At 40.8% G+C, this 22,107-nt stretch overlaps 1 protein-coding gene across 2 annotated transcripts in view; it reads right to left on the bottom strand.

Moving 5' to 3' along the window:
* The window catches only part of ODR4 (odr-4 GPCR localization factor homolog), a 29,552-nt gene extending 7,886 nt beyond the window's left edge, over positions 1–21,666 (bottom strand). Inside the window, exons 1-12 of one of the 2 annotated variants that reach the window (XM_063134871.1) lie at positions 21,651–21,666; positions 21,267–21,389; positions 20,046–20,180; positions 18,727–18,822; positions 17,362–17,468; positions 12,638–12,674; positions 12,064–12,204; positions 10,832–10,927; positions 8,645–8,713; positions 6,098–6,226; positions 3,677–3,767; positions 68–253 (exon numbers count right to left, since the gene is read on the bottom strand). In XM_063134871.1, the coding sequence (XP_062990941.1) occupies positions 68–253; positions 3,677–3,767; positions 6,098–6,226; positions 8,645–8,713; positions 10,832–10,927; positions 12,064–12,204; positions 12,638–12,674; positions 17,362–17,468; positions 18,727–18,822; positions 20,046–20,180; positions 21,267–21,368 (1,189 nt within the window). In that variant the 5' untranslated portion in view covers positions 21,369–21,389; positions 21,651–21,666. Of the gene's footprint in view, positions 1–67; positions 254–3,676; positions 3,768–6,097; positions 6,227–8,644; positions 8,714–10,831; positions 10,928–12,063; positions 12,205–12,637; positions 12,675–17,361; positions 17,469–18,726; positions 18,823–20,045; positions 20,181–21,266; positions 21,394–21,650 lie in introns of those variants that run through there. The other variant, XM_063134881.1, reaches the window with a different exon arrangement.
* Positions 21,667–22,107: the final 441 nt, after the last annotated feature.

Here is a 22,107-nt window from a genome sequence, read left to right as displayed (position 1 = left end):
CAGGTCTGGCTTCTCAGTAATTCCTGGTAGAGAGTAATCCGGTTCTGAAATTAGCAGCTATATTTACCCGTATTCATTTCCTCAGCAGTATGTAAATCCTCTGTTTGAACAGCTTGATCCAACATCTCAAGAAAACGCTCTCGGATTTCCCCAGCTGTTTCATCACCAAACTTATAATCGCAAAGCAACACACTGGACCCAGAAATGGGGGCAAATACTCTGCAAGGCAAGGTGTGATACTCTCTTTCAGAATCTGAGAACAAAAAAAATAAAGGGGGGGGAGAGCAAGCCCTTTTTAAATATCATTAAAGAATAGTATGAACACTAACATATACTGCAGTGGGTGTGTTATCCATCTCCCCACCCCCCCATCTCTATTAATTCTGGTACACTGGTCCCACAATACTGTAAATGCTTCAACAAAAATAGTGCCCGTGCAACTCCAGTGATGTTGTGTGACCCACATGCCAATTATGCAACCCCCAAGCTGCCAGTATCTGATTTTGTATTAGTTTAATTATGAATGAGCTATTAAGGCACTGAAAGTTGCTGCAAGACCCTTTTAGGTTAGCAGTGGGGAATCACATTTTAGAAATGAAATATCCACGGATGGTACCAATGCTGTACATGCATCATGCCTATACAAACATAGCCCTGACACTGTATGTATATTGTTGAGGACAACAATATACATACAATATGTACATACAATACAATATGTACATACAAAACAATATGTACATACAATATACATACAACAGATATACAATAATGTATATCTGTTGAGGACATTTCGGGAAGTGGAGACCAGTGATGGTGCCAGCATGGTTGAGCCAAAGGATTCTCAAGTTTGCCTATTAATATAGTAAAATCCCTAGGTGGTCACATACTCTGATACTTCTGCCTAATCTGCATTAAACAAATCGAACGCTCATAATGGCCCACAAACATGTCAAAACATGCAAATTCTGTTTAAGCAAGGTATGTTTGCTGAACAGATTTGCCTCGACTTCCAAGCTATTTGCTGAGGGGGGAATACAAGGAGAGGTATTAGACATAACACCTTTGTCTCACCCACTTGTGATACTAGGCCAGGAGATGGGCAGAAGGAGGAGGATGTTGTGGTGGAAAGTAGGAGCTTCTACTAAGAATTTACAAGGGTGTTTCTGTTGATCCAAAACAGCTTTCCAGCAAGAACAGGAGAAAAATAAACTCTGCCCAAACAGGAGACAGATAGATGGTAGATAGATATGTGACATTTTAAAAACTTTGTTGTTTGTGCTGTAACAGACTAAAAAAGCTATCTTTCTGGCAACTATTACCTGCTGTAGGTCAAGGGAATGTGGAAATAACAAAAAAAGGTTTGTTTTAAAATAGAATAAAAAAGAAAACTTGAGACGTATCAACTGTTTAGAGGCAGGAGAAATGATCTTTAAGAAATAGTTTAAGCAACAGCATTAAAAAACACGGCTGGCATATATCATGCAAAGCTGTTCGCAAATGTGGACAACGTACGCCATCTAAAGAGGCAACTGAAAATAGCAGGCAATTAACAACATTACAATTTGGATATACCCTATTTCTTTGATTCTAAGACGCACTCCCCCCCCCCCATATAAACATCTCTAAAAATGGGGTGTGTCTTAGAATCGCGGGTGTGTCTTAGGGTTTTTTTCCCCCTGTTGGTGGTACTGAAATTAGTGTGTGTCTTACAATCGATGGCGTCTTACAACTGAAGAAATACAGTATCACACATGAAAGTTCCCCAAAGACTAAGGAAGCAGTCCAGCTTTTTTGGTACAGTGGCATCTAAGCCAGATTCCATTATACGCTAGATCATGCTGTAAGCAACTGGGTTTCCATTCAGTTCATGCAGCAACAACAACAACAACTCCACACAAGGGGCAAAGTGACCAACAACATTAAGGCTGCGAAGCTATTTTGATTGGCCCACTCTTCTGAAAGAAAGCAACAAAAGATGATGCTTTTATGCCCGTGAAGGACAACTTTTACTACTATGTGCAACTACAAAATGTGCCCTGAGCTCAGAAACAAAGGCCAAGTTACAAAGAACCAAGAAACTCTTTCCACATATTTATAGGGGCCTTGGACTTGTGTTCCTTGAACACAATGCCCACTGACTGGCCTGCTCCTGTACCCTTAGCAGTAGCTTGATCTGCAGAAATCAAGCGTGTGAAGCTTTTCACTGCATAAAATTATTGCATACTAACATCTACAGAAAAAGCTGCTGTCAAAGACATAGGAATTGGGGCTGGTAAAGAAAGCTGGCAACCACACTTCGATAGTTGGCAGACTATGGAGATTTTCAGAAAGTTCGGCGTGATGGCTGGAATAACTTGAATGAAGAAAAATAGCTATTATTAGACCAACGTGGACAGCACTGCCTACAAAATAATCTTGTCTGGCTTTTATTTTCACTTGTTATTGAAGATGTCCATTTATCAGAAATAATTTGTTTTAGAAACCCAGATTTAAAGAGGAGAACTACAGTCATTTTTATTTACGTATTTATTTGATTTGATTTCTATCCTGCCCTCTGGGCTCACAGAGAGCCCAGAGGGGCTCACAACCTACATAAAACACAGTATAAATAACAATGTTAAAATACTGACTCTAAAATTAAAAATACATTATAAAATACAATAAAATCATCAACACAATCAATTAGAAAAACAAAAAGAGCACTTGCCACAGTCTTTATTATTATTATTATTATTATTATTGTTTATTTATATAGCACCATCGATGTACATGGTGCTGTACAGATAACACAGTAAATAGCAAGACCCTGCCGCATAGGCTTACAATCTAATAAAGTTGTAGTAAACAATAAGGAGGGAAAGAGAATGCAAACAGGCACAGGGAAGTGTAAACAGGCACCGGGAAGGGTGAAGCTAACAGTATAGAGTCAGAACAAACTCAAAGTTTAAAAGCTATAGGGAAAAGAAAAGTTTTTAGCTGTGTTTTAAAAGCTGTGATTGAGTTGGTAGTTCTCAGGTGTTCTGGAAGAGCATTCCAGGCATGAGGGGCAGCAGAGGAAAATGGGCGAAGCCGAGCAAGGGAAGTAGAGACCCTTGGGCAGGCAAGAAGCATGGCATCAGAGGAGCGAAGAGCACGAGCGGGGCAATAGTGTGAGATGAGAGAGGAGAGATAGGCAGGAGCTAGACCGTGAAAAGCTTTGAAGGTCAACAGGAGAAGTTTATATTGGATTCTGGAATGAATTGGGAGCCAATGAAGAGATTTCAGAAGCGGAGTGACATGGTCAGAGCGGCGGGCCAGGAAGATGATCTTAGCGGCAGAGTGGTGGACAGAGACCAGCGGACTGATGTGAGATGAGGGGAGGCCAGAGAATTAACTGGGGCCAAAAATGACAACAGCCAAATATCTACTGGAAAGGAAGTTCCGTAGCCAGAGTGCCGCCACAGAGAAGGCCCTGCCATGTGTGGTAGCCTGATAGGCTACATTCCTCAAGGGACGATATTTAGGGCTTTGTGCACTAGTTCTAACACCTTGGATCAGGTCTGGTAGCTCACAGGCAACCAGTGCAGCGATTTCAAAGCTCCCGCAATACCCTCACATCTCATGGCTCCTGTCAACACGCAAGCAGCACCATTGAAAACATACTGTTGCCCAATTACTCTCCCCCTTTTCTTACTTTTCTTTCCTGGTGTTTCGTTCATAAGCAGATCTTCAAACAATATTTCACAACGATCTGACAGAGTGTTTATTATATCTCTCTTCAAGGCCTGTAAAGACAAGATACAAAAACATTCTAAAATCTCCAAGAAATATTCTAAGTCACAGCTAGAGTATATGGAGAAGATGTTCAGTCTTCTGTGTTTAATAACCATCTTCCCAGTAAAATAAACAATAGGGTGGAAAAATAGGGTGGAAAAATAGCTTCACAACACACACTTAACTTAAGCTCAAGATAGTGCAATTCATTCCTACACATTCCACAACCCACTATACTCAAATAACTCAGCTGATGTCAAAATTGCAAAATCATAGGGTGGACTTTTGAAATGTTACACTTGGGAGGGGGGTACACATGATCCCCTCCATGAGTTGATCATTGCATGGCGGTGTTGTGAGGGGTAGCCTGCCTTCCACCACGCAATGCCAACACAGTCTCTGGGTTATTTCACCCCTCAAGAACCACACTCTGGGAATGCACATCACACTCAATAACCTACAACCTGGCCAATTGTAGGTAGTTGAGAAAAAGCAGAAGTGAGGAACATGCAGGAGGCAGTATGCTTGCTCACTCCTGTTCTTGCATGGGAAATTGTGGGTTAATTAACCCATGATTTGCCATTATGTGCAGAACAGCTGACTATTTAAGTTATACTACAAATTAGTAGGCACCATTGAGCACAGTAGCGATCAGGTCCTGCAAAAAGCAATGGAAAGAACATGGAATGTGACCATAAGCATGTTTACTTAGAAGTAAATGCTGGCCCAGTTCGGACAACACACCAAGCCATGATGGGTAAGCATTTTGAGCTAAACATTATGGCTTAGCGTGTGGTGTGAACCATGATTTAGTACCTATGAACCATTCCTAAACAATATAGCTACATAACCACAGTTTAAACATGCTCAGTAACCACTTGCTGCAAAACAGTTATCGGTTTAACCATGGCTTAGCATACTGTCTGAAGAGGCCCGCCAATTCTGTGAAGCAAAAATTAGTGAAAAACCTGCCATGTTTTTTTTTTGATAATGAGGAATGCTGAAGGTCCAGTCTGGGATGAAAAGTAGGATTATTTAGCAATATGCATTTGTATGAAATCCACCATACCAATGTGTGAAACATCTATAGAAGATGAGAAAAATGTATACAAGTGGGAGAGTAATAATCTATTTACTTCCAAATATTTCTTGCACCTAACTCTACAAACATGAATAGGGAAGGGCAACCCTGGCTCCAAGCTTATTTCAGAGGATACAAAGGGAAATATTAGAAAGATTTCAGTTGTCTTTGATGTCAACATTATGGTTGAATGGATAACTTTTTGTTTGTTTTAAAGAAAAAACAAAAATGTTAAAACACAGCTATTGGGCCTGATCCGATCCACAGTTGTGATCATCTGTGGTGGGATGTGGACACCTGGTAGTCTCCCACCACTTGACTGCAACTCGGGGAGAGATGAAAGTCTAAATCAGCAATGTGTCAAAACTCAGCCTGCCTCCTAGCATTGGACTGCTGATTCGTCTTTGTGTGGAGAGCCAAAGAAGGGGCAGCACAGTCCTATGGACAAAACTTTTATTACAAGGCCAAAGCATCACAGAAGTGAAACTTCTATTGTTGAATACGACGCACGGTTATAGTCCCTTCTATGGAAGGGCATCATAGCTTGGTTCACCATAAGGCTAACCCATGGTTTATTTAACCCATGGTTTGTTGCCCTACCCATGGTTTGTCTTGCAGACAATTGAACAAACCCTGGTTTACTCAGTCCTTGGGTTATTTGTTTTCCTTCTCCCTTGCCCTGTAACCCAAATGCCTTGGTGGTGCTGACATGCAAAATAACTGGCTTTTTAAAAATCAATCTTGCCTGCCACGACTATCGCCTTTTCTCTGAGACCACGTGAGATGCTGAAGGCCACTCTGTATACCGAAGTCCAGGAAAGAAAAACCCTCAAGGTTGGATCAACTTTAGGAAAACCTAGTTGCCCCCACCTTCACCCCCAAAGCTGCAATCCTATATCCACTTACCTAAGAGTTAGCCCCAGAAAACGCAATTAGACTTACTTTTGAGTAGGCATGTACAGGACCACACTGTTAAGTGTCATATTAATGTGCAAGAACAGAACATTTCCTATTACCTTCTACAAGCGCTGAAGGAAAACATGTTTTTCAGAACCGACACAGAACTCATATTTATGTCAAGTACAGATAGAATACAGGCTCTTGGTTTCAATTTGGCATTTCTCAGTGAAATTTAGGGTGCTCTGGGTGAAGTGTGGCCTACTGAAATGACACCCTCTATTTTATCTCAAGAAAAGTATTGGGGGTGGGGTATGGGATCAAGACCAAATCCTTCAGTACACTGAAGGGCAGCAAAAGTACCTTAACAGCATCTTTAACTTTGGGCTTGTTATTATGGATGTAAGCTTTGCATTTTAAAGCACCTTTAAGATTTATGGAACCGCTGCAGACCTGGACTGTTGCTGTGGACCTGGAGTTTGAATTTCGTGACTGAAAGAGAGAACACACAGAAGTCACAAGCACAGTAATAGCTTTCTTGAATTATACAGCTGGTTCTGCATCGCTTTCAAATAGTAAATCCTGCTGGAATTTCTCAGGCACCTTACATACTGCTGGCTATTTATTTTCTCTCTTCAAATCTCATTCGGTTTGATCTTTCGCAATTTATTTTTTAAAAAAAGCATTTCAGATTGAGATTTGGTGGGTGGAGATTAGTATTCATATTGCTGGCTTACTCCTTTTCAACTCTGTACGAATACTGCTATCTAGGGACAGGGACATTTTTTCCTCAGTTTGCGTTTTGACAAGAACTTACCAAACCTGAACTCTCCAAATCAATATACAAAACAGGTCACAGTTTATATTTTGGCATTCACACTTATCAAGAGTTTTTAACGAAATTCTCCAAACAAAAAACGCATAGAAAAATGCGTCGGCTAGGGAAACGTGCACGTTATTTGTGAAAAAGCATTCAAAACAATTAGAAAAGGAAAACCGGATGCAAAAAGTGTGTATATAGGAGAAGGAATGAAAGGAAAGGAACCTCTCGTGCAAAGCACTTGGGTCATTGCAGACTCCTAGAGGGAGGCCTGCTTTCGCTGACGTTTTCTTGGCAGACTTTGTAGCGGGATGGTTTGCCCTTGCCTTCCCCAGTCGCAGTTACTTTCCCCCCAGCTAGCTGGGTACTCATTTTACCGACCTCGGAAGGATGGAAGGCTGAGTCGACCCGAGCTGGCTGCCTGAGAACCAGCTTCCGCTGGGATCGAACTCAGGCCGTGGGGAGAGTTTCGGCTGCAGCAACTGCCGCTTACCACTCTGCGCCACACGAGGAGAAACGCACACAAAAATGCATACAAATGTTCATGCTGACTTTTTAAAAGCCACAAACTGATGTGGATTGAAACAAAGTTCACAGATTTACCCATTCGTATTTATACTATTGGTAAGCATTTGAGGCCAGAATCAGCAAGGGAAGACAAAGCAGAAGCAGCCTACACCCAAGACATATGTACAGTTTCACCAAAAGCATGAATTAAGAATTTAAGGGTTCAACACTATGCATGTTTAGACAGAAAATAACCCACCATGGCTGGCTAGGGAATGCTGGAAGTTGGAAGACTTCTTTCTGTCTAAAGATGCTAAACATGCATAGGGCTGCACTCTTTTTTATTATTATTATTATTATTATTATTATTATTATTATTATTATTATTATTTTATTATTGAAACAACAAACACAAATCAAAATCACTTAATACAAAAACATTATAATACCTTACTATCATATATTCGATGTTAACCTATTAAAGATAATATAATAAACATAACAGTGCTCCCCCCACCTCGGGATCTCATTCTTGCTTCCAAAAACTCATAGTTTCATCTGTTGGTGGATCCCCCCTTCCTTTAGAAAATACAAACTCCAGGAACTTTTGCCATATACTCTCAAAATCATTCGTTTTTACTATGTAGGGCTGCACTCTAATACTCACAAAATCAGCTTCTCTCTCAATTTAAGACAGATTTCCAAGATATAGTTACCAGCTATTCACAGTTATTGCAAAATGTTTCAGAGGTAGTCACTTGAGCATAAAGAGGTCCTCTGCTTTTCCACCTGGCCTCTTGGAACACTCTCATGGTCCCTAAAGATCTGGGGCTTACATTTCATCCAAACAGGCTGGCAACCTATAGCAACTTATACTGTAGACTTCACAACCCAGTGTAGAATTTCTAATGGAGATGGGGAGTTTAATATATAGTGCTTCTTAAGAGTGTTTAGTGACAATACTGAAGATATAGCAATATGCACATGGCCAACTAATAGAGTTAATGGCTACACCAGCTCTCGGATATGTTTCCTGTGGGACGTGAAATCAGCATGGAAGAAATATCCTTTCTTTCCCATTCTCAGAAGCAGCCTCTGCCATGTCAGAGGCCTTAGCTAGACCTAAGGTTTATCCCAGGATCATCCTGGGGTCATGACACACAAGGGATCCCGGGAGCAGGCAGGGACGACCCCGGAATAAACCTTAGGTCTAGGTAAGGCCATAGAAATTTATTTTATTTATGTATTTATTACATTTATATACCACCCCATAGCTGAAGCTCTCTGGGCGGTTTACAAAAGTTAAAAACATAGACATGGGGAGGAACTGAGGCCAAGAGATAGCAGCTTGTACAACATCACTTAGGGTGCAATCCCATGCATAGGAAGAAAAAAACACACCTAGAATTCCAAGCATGTCCTAGCCAAAATTGCTGGCTAGAGCATGCTAGGAGATGTAATATTTTTTCTGTCTAAACCTGCACAGGATTGCACTCTTAGTGAATTTATAGATCAGGTGAGGTTTTAACCAGGGACTTCCTACATCGCTCTATGCTACTTACTGCACTGGTGAACTTACTTACCAATTGCATTAAAACCCTAACGTCAAGGCTCTGAGTAGCTGATGGCATGTTTCCTCTTGTAGACTTTTTCTGTAGAGATAATGAAAGGATAGAAAGCAGTTAAGAGAATTCATGAGTTTCAAGAGAGGAGGCAATCCATTTTGGATATTTTTTCCTTCTGAGAGTTTTCTGCTGTTGTGAGTTATATAAAATAAGTGTGAAAAACATTTTTTAGATAAATTAAACTGTTGCACATTTTTCTCTGTCTGCCATTATTCATTATTTATTTGTTTATTACATTTCTATACCGCCCAATAGCCAGGGCTCTCTGGGCAGTTCACAAAATTAAAACCATTCAAAGTATAAAACAACAGTATAAAACCATAACATAAAATACAATATAAAAGCTCAACCAGATAAAAACAGCAGCAATGCAAAATTACAAATTTAAAACACCAAGTTATGATTTATTTATAAACTGTTAAAATGCTGGGAGAATAAAAAGGTCTTCACCTGGCGTCTAAAGGCATATAATGTAGGTGCCAAGCGAACCTCCTTAGGGAGCTCATTCCACAGCCGGGGTGCCACAGCAAAGAAGGCCCTCCTCCTGGTAGCCACCTGCCTCACTTCCTTTGGCAGGGGCTCGCGGAGAAGGACCCCTGAGGATGACCTTAGGGTCCGGGCAGGTACATACAGGAGGAGGCGTTCCTTCAGATAGCCTGGCCCCAAGTCGTTTAGGGCTTTAAATGTTAATACCAGCACTTTGAATCGGGCCCGGACCTGGACTGGCAGCCAATGAAGCTGGGAAAGGACTGGCGTGATGTGGTCTCGTCGGCCAGTCCCTGTTAGTAACCGTGCTACCCTGTTTTGTACCAGTTTAAGTTTCCGGACCGTTTTCAAAGGCAGCCCCACATATAACGCATTGCAGTAATCCAAACGAGAGGTTATCAGAGCACGGATAACTGTAGCTGGGCTATCTCCATCCAGATAAGGGCAGAGTTGGTATATCAGCCTAAGCTGATATAGTTTGCAAGAGTCAGCAAAACCGCCATATGGTTTTGCTGTGGCTGGGCTCTCTTCTAAGCACTGTGGTGGCTACTTGGGACTAAAGCAAATCATGTACTCAAAATATGCTTGAATGTGTAAAAGCCCAAAAGGTGCACAGTTTCAGAAAATAAATGCATCTGACTGAGCCTATCCAACTGGTGTATGAGAGCAACGTCCACATGGAGATGCATAATGACTGACCTCAAAAAGGAAGCCTAGTAGAGAGGATTATTGTTATTATTATTACCAACAGATAAATATAATTGCTATGGTCACTTAGTAAGGATGTTTGAGCATTTCGTTCAGTCCAACTGAGCTGATTCACACCTCTCAAAGTAACGTGCACATCAGAATGCAGTTATCCTTCTAATTCTGCACTTCTGATTTTTGTGCTGCTGTGATTCAGCTTAAAATGTACCAAGATGCATATTAAATAAAATGTGCATAATATGATAAAATGCATATACAAATCTGTACTATTTTTACAGCTATTTTAAAAAAAGGCAGATTAGTGTGGAAATGTGATGGAATGTATTTATGACTAAACACAAAAAACTGACACACCAAAAATAGTCTGATCCATTCATCCCTATCACTTAGTAATGCAATATGGCTCCAAAGTTGCTATCTTCTAACGGAATATCTCCTTTCCCTACATAATTTTTCAAGACTTCTTAGCTGATGGACTGAGGAAATATACACTCTCAATAGGAAAATAAAGACAGCACCTGGTAAATGGCAGCGTACCATGGTGTATACTTACAGTAATTGTTTGGCAAGTCTGTCTGCAATAACCTAAAAAGTGGTGAGGACAAATTTCCCCCTTTCCAGAATCCTTATTCAGGTAATACCTGATCAGATGTCATGCGGAGTTTTCCCCAACACTTAGCAAGACATTATAGATAGGTTTACTACAATGTGGATGTAGCAACTTGCTAAGTTACTGCTTGGTCAAAGAAGACACATAACTTTAGGATAGAGACTCATTTGGCCATCCTCCCTGCAATAGCATTATTACCTCTAATGTAAGGGTCCACTGTAAGAATGATCCAAATCAATTCAATTGCAGCTACTGTACTTTTAAACTGACTAGTAAAAACTTATACTACGATAGACATTGTGTTCTACATCAGCATTAATGATATGCCATTCAGCACTTACCTGCCCTTCCAGTAAGTCGGCATCTTCGTCTTTGACTTGACCATTGATCAAAAAGACCGCTTCCTCTATCTGTTTGGCCCATCGTACTAATCCATTCTATAAAGTAGAATTAAAAGAAAGGGATGCATGTTGCAATAACATCTTGCTAAACAATCTCTTTGCCACTGACATTAGAAGAGACTCACACCTGAACTGTGGCCAACATCAAGCGCTTTGAACAGTTAAATAGCTACTATTAGTTATAAATACTGCTAACAGCCATAAACAAAGAATCTAGAGAGATAAATAGCTTGCAACCATATAGCTTGCAACAGCCATAAACAAAAGTCCAGAGAGATAAATAGCTTGCAACTATTCCGGCAGGCCTACCCAGTGAAATTTTAGAATGTTTTTAGAATGTTTTAATCATGTATGCTATGTTTTTAATCAGTTTTTAATGTGTTTTATATTCATTGTTATTTCCTGCCTCGATCCGGGTAAGAAATAAATAAATAAATATACTTTCCATAGAAAGTGAAAAATGAATAGGTTAATACCAGTGATTTAAATACAGAAAGTTGCCCTTTGGCATTAAGTAATGTTACTTGAGAGACCTCGTTTTGATCATTCATAATAGTCCTAGACACTAGACTAAGCACAGAACTGACTGGGTCTGCCATGAGTAAAGAAAGGTCTATTGGAGCTGGGACAGAGGGGATTAACTGACAAGCGACATAGGAGAAGCAGCAGCATTACAATGGTTTGGGATAGGCTCTGAGCAAGAACAGGGGTTGGGCAAAAGTTTAAGGAAGACAGGGGGAAGCGGCTTAAGGGTCTGAAAGCTGTTATGGCTTAGAAGCAGCAAAGCAGATAGAGCAAAGCCAGGAATCAACAGAGCTATTTATTTATTTATTTCATTTCTATACTGCCCAATAGCTGAAGCTCTCTGGGCAGTTCACAAAAGTTCAAACTGTAAGTATAGCATAAAATGTAATACGAAAGCTTAAAACCACAATTCAAAAGTCCAACCAGAATAAAACTAAGCAGCAATGCAGAAATTTAAAATACAGTTCTAAAATGCAGATTTAAAATAGCAGAGTTAAATGACTAGAATAAATCACTAAAATACTGTGAAAATAAAAAGGTCTTCCGCTGGCACCAGAAATAGCACAACACAGAATGATATACACCTATCTTCATACTTATAGATTAAGTTAATAGAAATAAGTCATGCATAGCAATTGTTCTGTTACCCTTGTATTTTTCTCTAGGTCGTGGCTGGCCAACGTAGCCGGTAGTGGGATGTGTATATTAGCATTAGTTGTGCATTCTAAAGATAGCCAGGAAGCAGAGAGGCCATTCTGATATTTCCAGTCTGCCGGCTTCGCTGTACTCTGAACAGGAGAGAAGAAAAGAGACCATATTACGAACACACCAAAGAGCATGAAAGATAAAACATTTCTTCAGTTTCTTATGGAGTCCAAAAAAAAATCAATATATGTTTACCCAGAAGTATGTCCAATTGAATTAAATGGGGCTTACTCTAGATTAAATGTGCACAGTATTGCAGCCTAAGGCAGTGTTATCGGTTCATCTGAAGTTAAATGGTTCATGCAAACTTTAAGAGCTGCAGGAGAAAGAAGGGCGCCATTCTACCAACCAATTGCTTTGAGCAAGTTCTACTAAAAACCAAGAGTACATCAATTTTAGGAAACTTCTGTTAATTTGAAGCAGTCTACAAAAAATATCCCTGACAGATGTGGCTGAAAATGACCCACGTTCTTCTTCACATACAAACACACATATATATATATATATATAACTCACCTTTGGATCTTGTACATCATAAGTGCGACAAATTATTCGTTCCTAATTAAGAAATAACAACTGGATGTGTTTAAAAGATATGATAAGACAGATTTATAAAACTAAGTCATTGTCTAAGCTGTTGCAGGATACAGATGCCTTTCATCTCTGAGAAATGGACCTCATCAGATTGCTCCTCAAGCCCTATTCAGGTGTTCTTTTGCAGTGTAGAATCAACACTTGAGGAAAGGAGGGCCACCACACAACCAAGACCCTTGCTTTTACAGGGTCACGTGCAGAACCTCCACAAATACAGGTGGCTGTCCTGTTCAGACCCTCACCCTCCATAAGTACAGGGCGATGGAAATGTGTGAGGAGGTGGACGGACCTAGAGCACTTCCCTTTCTCTTCACACATTTATTTTAGACCCACATTGGCCTCCTGAATAGGGCTTCATCTTCTCTGTTTTCAATCTCAAATGGAAAGTGTCATGTATCCAGTGTGGACCTACTTAGTCTGGTGCCTTGGACAAAATACATTCCACACACACACCATTACCTTTTGTCCAACAACCTCATACTTGACTTCTGTAACTGCTAAAACAAAAAGGGCAAGATGACCTGGTACCACAGGAATAAAGCTATCAAGACTACTAGCCATTCATGGTGTAATTCTAGGAATAGACTAGTCAAGAGGAGTTACTGGCTGGTATCAGACATCATTAACTACCAGGCTGCAGAGAAGGTTCTCAGTCATCCAGAGGTCCATCTTGTAGTGCCCTTCTCCACTGGAGTCTCTGCACCATTTTCTATCCTAGACTCTTAAGATTACCACAGCTTAGAAGCTAGTGGCTGTTCCTTTGAGACATGGCAGTACCCATATTCCCAATTGTGGCTAGATTTTGCTGCAGCAGAATTACTTTGTATTCTATGTTGCAGTCTCTGTATGAATACCCAAAGGGATGTGGCACATTGGTCAGAGAGGAAGGCCTCTAATACATTTAAGCATGCTGGTCCTCTCATCCAGCAAAGCTTGATAGCAAAGGAAATAATTGCACCTTACCCATAGAATCATAGAATAGCAGAGTTAGAAGGGGCCTACAAGGCCATCTAGTCCAACCCCCTGCTCAATGCAGGAATCCACCCTAAAGCATCCCTGACAGATGGTTGTCCAGCTGCCTCTTGAATGCCTCTAGTGTGGGAGAGCCCACAACCTCCCTAGGTAACTGATTCCACCGTCGCACTGCTCTAACAGTCAGGAAGTTTTTCCTGATGTCCAGCCAGAATCTGGCTTCCTTTAACTTGAGCCTGTTATTCCGTGTCCTGCACTCTGGGAGGATCGAGAAGAGATCCTGGCCGTCCTCTGTGTGACAACCTTTTAAGTATTTGAAGAGTGCTATCATGTCTCCCCTCAATCTTCTCTTCTCTGGGCTAAACATGGCCAGTTCTTTCAGTCTCTCCTCATAGGGCTTTGTTTCCAGACCCCTGATCATCCTCGTTGCCGTCTTCTGAACACGCTCCAGCTTGTCTGCATCCTTCTTGAATTGTGGAGCCCAGAACTGGACACAATACTCTAGATGAGGCCTAACCAGGGCCGAATAGAGAGGAACCAGTACCTCACATGATTTGGAAGCTATACTTCTATTAATGCAGCCCAAAATAGCATTGGCCTTTCTTGCAGCCATATTGCACTGTTGGCTCATATTCAGCTTGCAATCTACAACAATTCCAAGATCTTTCTCGTTTGTAGTATTGCTGAGCCAAGTGTCCCCCATCTTGTAACTGTGCATTTGGTTTCTATTCCCTAAATGTAGAACTTGGCATTTATCCCTATTAAATTTCATTCTGTTGTTTTCAGCCCAGCACTCCAGCCTATCAAGATCACTTTGAAGTTTGTTTCTGTCTTCCAGGGTATTAGCTATCCCACCCAATTTTGTGTCATCTGCAAATTTGATCAGTGTTCCCTGCACCTCCTCGTCCAAATCATTAATAATAATGTCGAAGAGCACTGGACCCAGGACTGAGCCCTGCGGCACCCCACTCGTTGCCTCTCCCCAGTTTGAGAAGGTTCCATTGATAAGTACCCTTTGAGTCCGATTCTGTAGCCAACTGTGAATCCACCTAATAGTTGTTCCATCTAGCCCACTCTTAGCTAGTTTGTTAATCAGAATGTCATGTGGTACTTTGTCAAAAGCTTTGCTGAAGTCAAGATATATGACGTCCACAGCATTCCCACAGTCCACAAGGGAGGTTATCCTATCAAAAAATGAGATCAAATTAGTCTGACAGGATTTGTTCCTGACAAATCCATGTTGGCTTCTAGTAATCACTGCATTGATTTCAAGGTGTTTACAGATTGACTTCTTTATAATCTGCTCCAGAATTTTCCCAGGGATGGATGTCAGACTGACTGGTCTGTAGTTCCCAGGTTCCTCCTTTTTGCCCTTTTTGAAGATAGGGACAACGTTAGCCCTCCTCCAGTCATCCGGCACCTCACCCGTCTTCCATGATTTTGCAAAGATAATAGACAAAGGTTCTGAGAGTTCTTCTGCTAGCTCCTTCATTACATTAGGATGCAGTTCATCGGGCCCTGGAGATTTAAACTCATTCAAAGAAATTAGGTGTTCTTTGACCATTTGTTTATCAATCTCAAACTGCAATCCTGCCCCCTCAACTTCTGCTTCACTTTTTCCAGGGGGGCATAGACCCGCTTTTGGGAGAAGACCGAGGCAAAGTAGGAATTGAGCACTTCAGCCTTTTCTTTGTCGTCTGTTATCAATTTGCCATCCTCATTAAGCAGTTGAACCACCATTTCTTTCCTCTGTCTTTTACTACTCACGTATCTGAAGAAAGCCTTTTTATTGCTTTTAGCATCCCTCGCTAATCTCAGCTCATTCACAGCTTTAGCCTTCCTGACGCCATTTCGGCACTTCTGTGCCACTTGTCTGTACTCTTCTTTTGTAGCCTGGCCTTCCTTCCACTTCCTATATGTATCCCTTTTTGTTTTCAGGTCATCTCTAAGCTTTTTGTGGAGCCACATTGGTTTCCTCTGTTGTCTTCTATCTTTTCTCCTGGTTGGAATTGTTTGTAACTGTGCCTTTAAAATTTCATTTTTTAAATACTCCCACCCATCCTGCACTCCTTTTCTCATTAGGCTCCCTTGCCACGGGACCTTACTTATTATAGTTCTGAGTTTATTAAAATCAGCTTTCCTAAAATCCAGAGTACGTGTATGGCTACGCTCGACTTTTGTCTCCTTCATAATCAAGAATTCAAGTATGACGTGGTCACTTTCCCCCAGAGTTCCTGTAACTGCCACTTTATCCACTAAGTCATCCCTATTGGTCAATAACAAGTCAAGGATTGCTGATCCTCTAGTTCCTTCCACCACTTTCTGTAGGAGAAAGTTATCACCCATACATGTCAGGAATTTCTTGGAAGGTAGTAATGGTCATTCTTTGGCAGTATTGGTCTCCCAACAGATATCAGGGTAATTGAAGTCCCCCATCACTACTACATCACACTTCCTTGAAACACTGGCAATTTGTTTCTCAAAAGTTTCGTCCTCGTCTTCTCCTTGATTGGGTGGTCGGTAGTAGACTCCAATTATCATATTCTTTTTATTCCTAGCCCCATTTATTTTAATCCAGAAATACCAGTCAACTAATATCAGTCAACTAATTAGTCCCGGAGGGGGCTGCACTCCTCTTATGGATCTGGTTCTTCGCTTCAGGGTGCTCTTCGATCCAGAATTGTCACTAGAAGCACAGGTGGACTTGGTGGCACAGAACACCTTTTATCAGACTAACTGTGTCCTTATTGAGACAGAGATAGCCTGATTACGTACATGGGGCTCCCTTTGTAAATGTTACGGAACGTTCAGTTGGTCCAAAATAGGCAGCAAGTCTGTTAACAGGGACTGGCCAACATGTTCATACTATGCCAGTACTTTTCCATCTGCACTGGCTGCCAGGCCATTTCCAGGCCCAATTCAGAGTGCTGCTATTAACATTCAAAGCCATAAATGGCTTGAGGCCAGGTTACTCGAAGGATCACCTCCGCCCATACATACTTGCCTGGACCCTAAGATTATCTTCAGCAGGAAGCGAGGTGGTGATTAAGAAGAGGATCTTTTCTTTTGTGGACCCCTAGTTGTGGAATGAGCGCCCTGGAGAGGCTTGTCTGGTGCCTACACTTATGGCACCAGGTAAAGGCCTTATTTTCCCAGGAATTTTAGTCTTTCAGTTCCTGTTGTTTTAAATCTGATATTGTATTTTAAACATTTGCACTGCTGCTAGGTTTTATTTTGGGTTTTATGTTTATTTTATACTATAGTTTTATATTGTATTTTTATCATATATCATTTTAAAACAGCTTCAGCTATTGGGTGGTGCAGAAATGTAATAAATAACTCCTTTGCTCAGTCTTGCCATAATTTACAGGCTACAATTTGAACATCCAGTCAAAACCATAACTGTTCCTTACAATTACTGATTTTTAAAAAACCAAGTAGGTGAAACTTGATTTTCTTTTCAGCGACTGGTAACGTGCCAATGGCTTTACAACTGGCTTTACAAGTAAGTGTGGCTATGAAAAAGACTACGGAGATTTACTCAGAAGTGAATCTAATTGTGCCCAACAATTAAGATTGCCGCCTGCATCATTGAATGAACGCAAATCAGAGCACAGATACTCATATATCCTCACATTAAACTGAAGGCTCTAACTTTGCTGTAAAAAGGATACTTCTTCGTAACAGAACAAAGATGAAGAGCCACTCGGTCTGACCCATCTTCCCCCGAAATGTTCCACAACCTCTTTTTAGCTATGGATTTTTCTACAGAAAAAACAAGCTTGGGGAGGGAAGAGAATAAGGATGGAGTTAAGGCTGGTTTCTAGTTGCCATAAGTTAGAGAAAGAGGACCTCAAACTCCATTGCTAAACCCACGTACTGAATGTTATTTCTACAGCAGAATATTTCGCTGCTCTTTACAAGGTGCTCAATGAAATCAAAGAAGACACCACCACCGTCACCTCAGTTTATGATCCTCACAGATACGTTCCATGAGTCCCTTTCATAGCTACAGGGTTGAGCGCAGCCCACCCATAACCTAATCGCCCTAGGAAGCAATCCTACATCCCCAAGACGCTGTGGGGGTGGGGACATAGGATTTTTCGGTTCCCTGGCACTAAGCTCAGAGACAGCGCTCCAAGCGGGAGTCAGGAAAGCACTTTCTCTGCCCCCTCCCCCTTGTAGCCAGCAGAGAGGGAACCCCGGCAGCTCCCTCTCTGTGCTTGGTAAATCGAGGATGGAGAAAGCAAAAAAGGGGGCAGTCCCGGGGGCGGTGAGGGGCGGTGACCACAGAACCTGCTTTACACAGCTTCCCAAGCACCACTCAGCCTCCGTTCTCCCACTCCAGAGCCCCCAGCCAGACAGCCAAAATCAGCTATTTAGTCAAAAAAGCAGGGAGGACAGAAAACGGAGGACAGAATCCCCTACATGATGCAGCCTCCCTGCAATGTATAGTCATAAGTCCCCAAGTTTGGGGGCTTAAAGTACCCAGGACACAACCTATAAGCACCCTTAGGGTCAAGTAACTGAAGGAAAACCTTCTCCCATGAACTGTTGCCTAAGCTTTAAGATCTTCGGGGAGGCGATTCTCCTTCATTAGTAATTGAGGCTTGTCTAGTGGGGATTCAAGACATGGGTTTTTTAGTGGCTGTGCCCAGGCTCTGGAATTCTCATCTTAGAGAAGCCAGACTACCCTTTCATTGAAGACCTTTTGCCTATATGTTCAGTACTTCTGTTCTGTTGCCTTGCGAGGCTTTTAATTTATCTTACTTGGCCGCAGCTCTGTTTTACTGTCCTATTGTCTCAGATTGATTTTATTTGCTCTTTTATTCCATTTATTATCTTTTGTTTTTAATTTGAATATTACTAGTTTGATTGCATGCTTTTGATTCTATATCTCTTTACATCATTGTAAGCTGCCTTGGGCACTAATGTAGAAAGTTAGAGAGAGGAGTCAAAAGTTGTAAGAGATAAATAAAATAGCCAAGGCTGCAAGTACAAACTGCTATTCAGCTAAAAACGTAATCTGTATCATTTACCTTCCGTAAAGTAGTTTGGATTTCTTTTGCCAGCTCTGGAACGGCAATGATAAAAACACCAAGAACTAGCAGTCCTCCAGGAAGCATCCTTGATACCTACCAAATCAATTTCACTGCTGAGCAACTCAAATTTCAAGATACAAATATAAAACTATTTAAAAGTGCAATGGAAGTTCCACAACTAACAATACGAATTTTAGAAAAATACAAAAGATATTTTTTTAAAAAGCCTCATATACCTATACATCTGCCAACATATACAAGACGTTGAGTAATGGGCAACATAAGGTGTTTAAGTAGCAAACATTCCTTGCTCTTAGAGGATACATAACATCTTTCATCTGGAGCAGCTGCCCAGAAAAGGTCCTAACCCAAAGACACTACTCAATCAGTAGCCTGCAACATGTAGAGATCTTGTCAATATCTGTAAATTATTTCCATCTTCACCACTTACTGTGCAATAACAAGTTTCCACACTTGGAAAAGTTGTATTTAATGCTAGAACAACATATGATGATGAGGAGAAGGATTATGTACACCGCCTTGGGATCCTTGGAGGAAAAAAGGCGGGATATAAATGCAATAATAAATAAATAAATAAATAAATAAATAACACCTAGTATTTGGGGCTTGGAACAAGGAAATTGCTGCTCAGGATGGTTTCGGGCAATTCCTCTTTGCCTAACTTATCTAGGAAATGTAACAACAGCAAACCAACATAAATGAACAATCTCTCACTAAAATGCATCCTAGCCTAACTTAGGCAGGGTTTTATAGTTACATCTTATTTTTTTATTATATTACATGCAACTAAAAAACAGACTTGCAATGGCCCTCCAAGTTCCAAAATATTTCACTGATAATGTTGAACATTATTTATTTATTTCACTTATATACCGCTCCCATAGCCAGGGCTCTCTGGGCGGTTTACAGAAATTCTAAAATTGAGATAAAAACAAGTATACAAAATTTAAAACTCTAAAACACAGAACATGCACACATAAAGTCATCTATACTTGTTATGATTGATTATATTTTAATATTTTGGACCACTAGTATGATTGATGCTGTACAGTTATGTGGACCACTTCTCTGAGGGCTAAGCATTTATATTAAAACAGGCAAGATGAAGTAGGACATGTTAGGAAGGAAAAATCAGCAGGGATATTCAGCTGAGTTTATAGCTGACATAGGCATGTACAGTATTCCAGTGTTTGTAGTTTAAGCAATTGAACTAAAAACAAGTGGTATGCAGCAGCTTAAAAACTAATTCAAGAGTAGCAGTACTTTTCAAAACCAAAGAAATACATGTGCATTACCTGAGTGGCATGTGCTGTTGCCCATTCCTCATCAATATTAGACAAATCTGAAGAATAATTTGTATTGCTTTTATTTTCCTCCTCTTTTAGAGGTGTTCGAATCGCTAGCAAGACATAGTCTCTTTGCTGGGAGCACTGGAAATAATAAAAAAAGGTAAGTACTTCTAGAGAGAGAAGAGCAACCCAAATCCAACCTTTAACATCTTTAAAACTGCTCATTTACCATCATATATTCATTGTACACATAGTCAGTCAGTCAGACACACTCACACACACAGGTCTTATCCAAAAATACCCCTTAGAAGTGGGAAAAGATACTTCCAAAAACTTCTTCAGAAATTCAATACTGGATTGAGCCTCCGACTCATCTAACAGTTGCAAATCCACTGCTGCGCTTTGCAGTCTACAAATCCAGCTACAATATGTTGTGTGCAACAAGGCTGAAATCAACAGGCATAGGTACATCTAACTTAGCTTAATGCATAAGTTCAGGCTGTGAGTAGTTTCCCTAGCCAGTATTCAATCTCTCAAACACAGCCCTTCACTAGACAGGTCAGATGTTCCTCTCTGGAAAATGCAATTGTAACTAAAAGGTACTAGTTTATCAAATTTGATGCAACATCAACAAAAGCCATATGGCTGAAAGCGGCTTTGTTTTTTTATTAACAATTTCATTTTCAACTAAGTGCTTCCAAGATGTAAGGACGGTATAATAACGTACAGGAAAACTGAAATTGCTACTGTCCTATAATTACCATTTTAAGAAATGTACAGTGCTACTTCAGTAAAACTGCTAAGTGCTGCTAATCTATGAAAAACCCATCCAAAATGCACAATCTCAAAATGATTCTGTGGAACGGCCCCTGAAAAGCAGACTCCTGCAGAAATTTCATCTATGTCCATTCATTTCTATGAACTTCTGTGCAGGTAAGAACGTCTTGCTTTTAGGTGGCAACTCCAAACACACTTACTGTTCAACCCAGTGAAGTTTACATCTGAGCAAACATGAACAGGACTGCATTACTAAGCACCAAGTAAAGTGCTCAATTTTTGAGAACCGCCCAGAGAACTTCGGCTATTAGGTGGTATAAAAATATAATAAATAAACAAACGTAAAGGCTAATTAAAACTATCTGAGTATTTTCTCCACAAAGAGGCTCCTAGAACTTGCAGCAGGTGGGAAGAGTCCTTGAATACACAGAAAAATAAGATGACACTTACCTGTCCTATTAAGAGACCAGTGATGAAAGCTTTTGACTTGGTAGCGGCAAATTCGGACAGATATTGTCCAACGACTTCATCTACAAAGTAGCTTCTTCCCATTATTCCAAATATTTATCAGCTCTGTCAAAAAAAAAAAAAGACTTTGAAGGCAAAAAAAAGATACAGCAGAACAACTTGGGTTATTAAAGACATAGAAATTAGGTTTCTAATTTAAGAGAGTCAGCAAATAAGCTTATGAGAATCAGCCCCATCCCATCAACATTTCTTTCTGAAGTTATTCCTTCTGAAGGTGACACCCTTCCACCTCCACCCCCCAGGACTCAAAGTCTCCTACACAGGCCTACATGGTCTCCTTCTCCACAAAGCAGTTAACGCAGTCACCTCCTCAAGGCTGCTTCGCCATTTCTCCCTCTCCAATTCATCAGCCGGCTCGTTCTCTCCGCATCCACTGAGGTGGCCTAACTTCCGTCATCTCCGAGCGCCGCCGTTCTCGTTCGCACAGCAAGGCGCACATCGATGACGTAGGCCATTCATGCAGTGTATATAAATGGACGTCAAATGACGTTTTTCGTTCATCATCTTGAGTGTGGCGGAAGTACATTTCCTGTACCCACCCTTCCCCTTTTTGTTTCCGACGTTTCCTCCTGATACTCGTATTCCGCACGGGAAGAGTAAGAAGCCGCCGAAACCATTCAACTGACAAAAAATAATCTTTCTCTCTCCCCCTTTTAAAATAGCCAAGGGCAGCAAATGGAAAAGTAAATCCGCCACACTCAACAGGGCGCAGATAATGGACCGGAAGTGTCTTTTTGCCTCTGGTACCTCTGGAGGCATTTTC

The sequence above is a fragment of the Elgaria multicarinata genome, chromosome 1 (genome assembly GCF_023053635.1).
Source record: "Elgaria multicarinata webbii isolate HBS135686 ecotype San Diego chromosome 1, rElgMul1.1.pri, whole genome shotgun sequence".
Taxonomy (NCBI): domain Eukaryota; kingdom Metazoa; phylum Chordata; class Lepidosauria; order Squamata; family Anguidae; genus Elgaria; species Elgaria multicarinata.
Note: the sequence above shows the minus strand (reverse complement) of the source record. Positions and strands in the feature narration are given on the sequence as shown.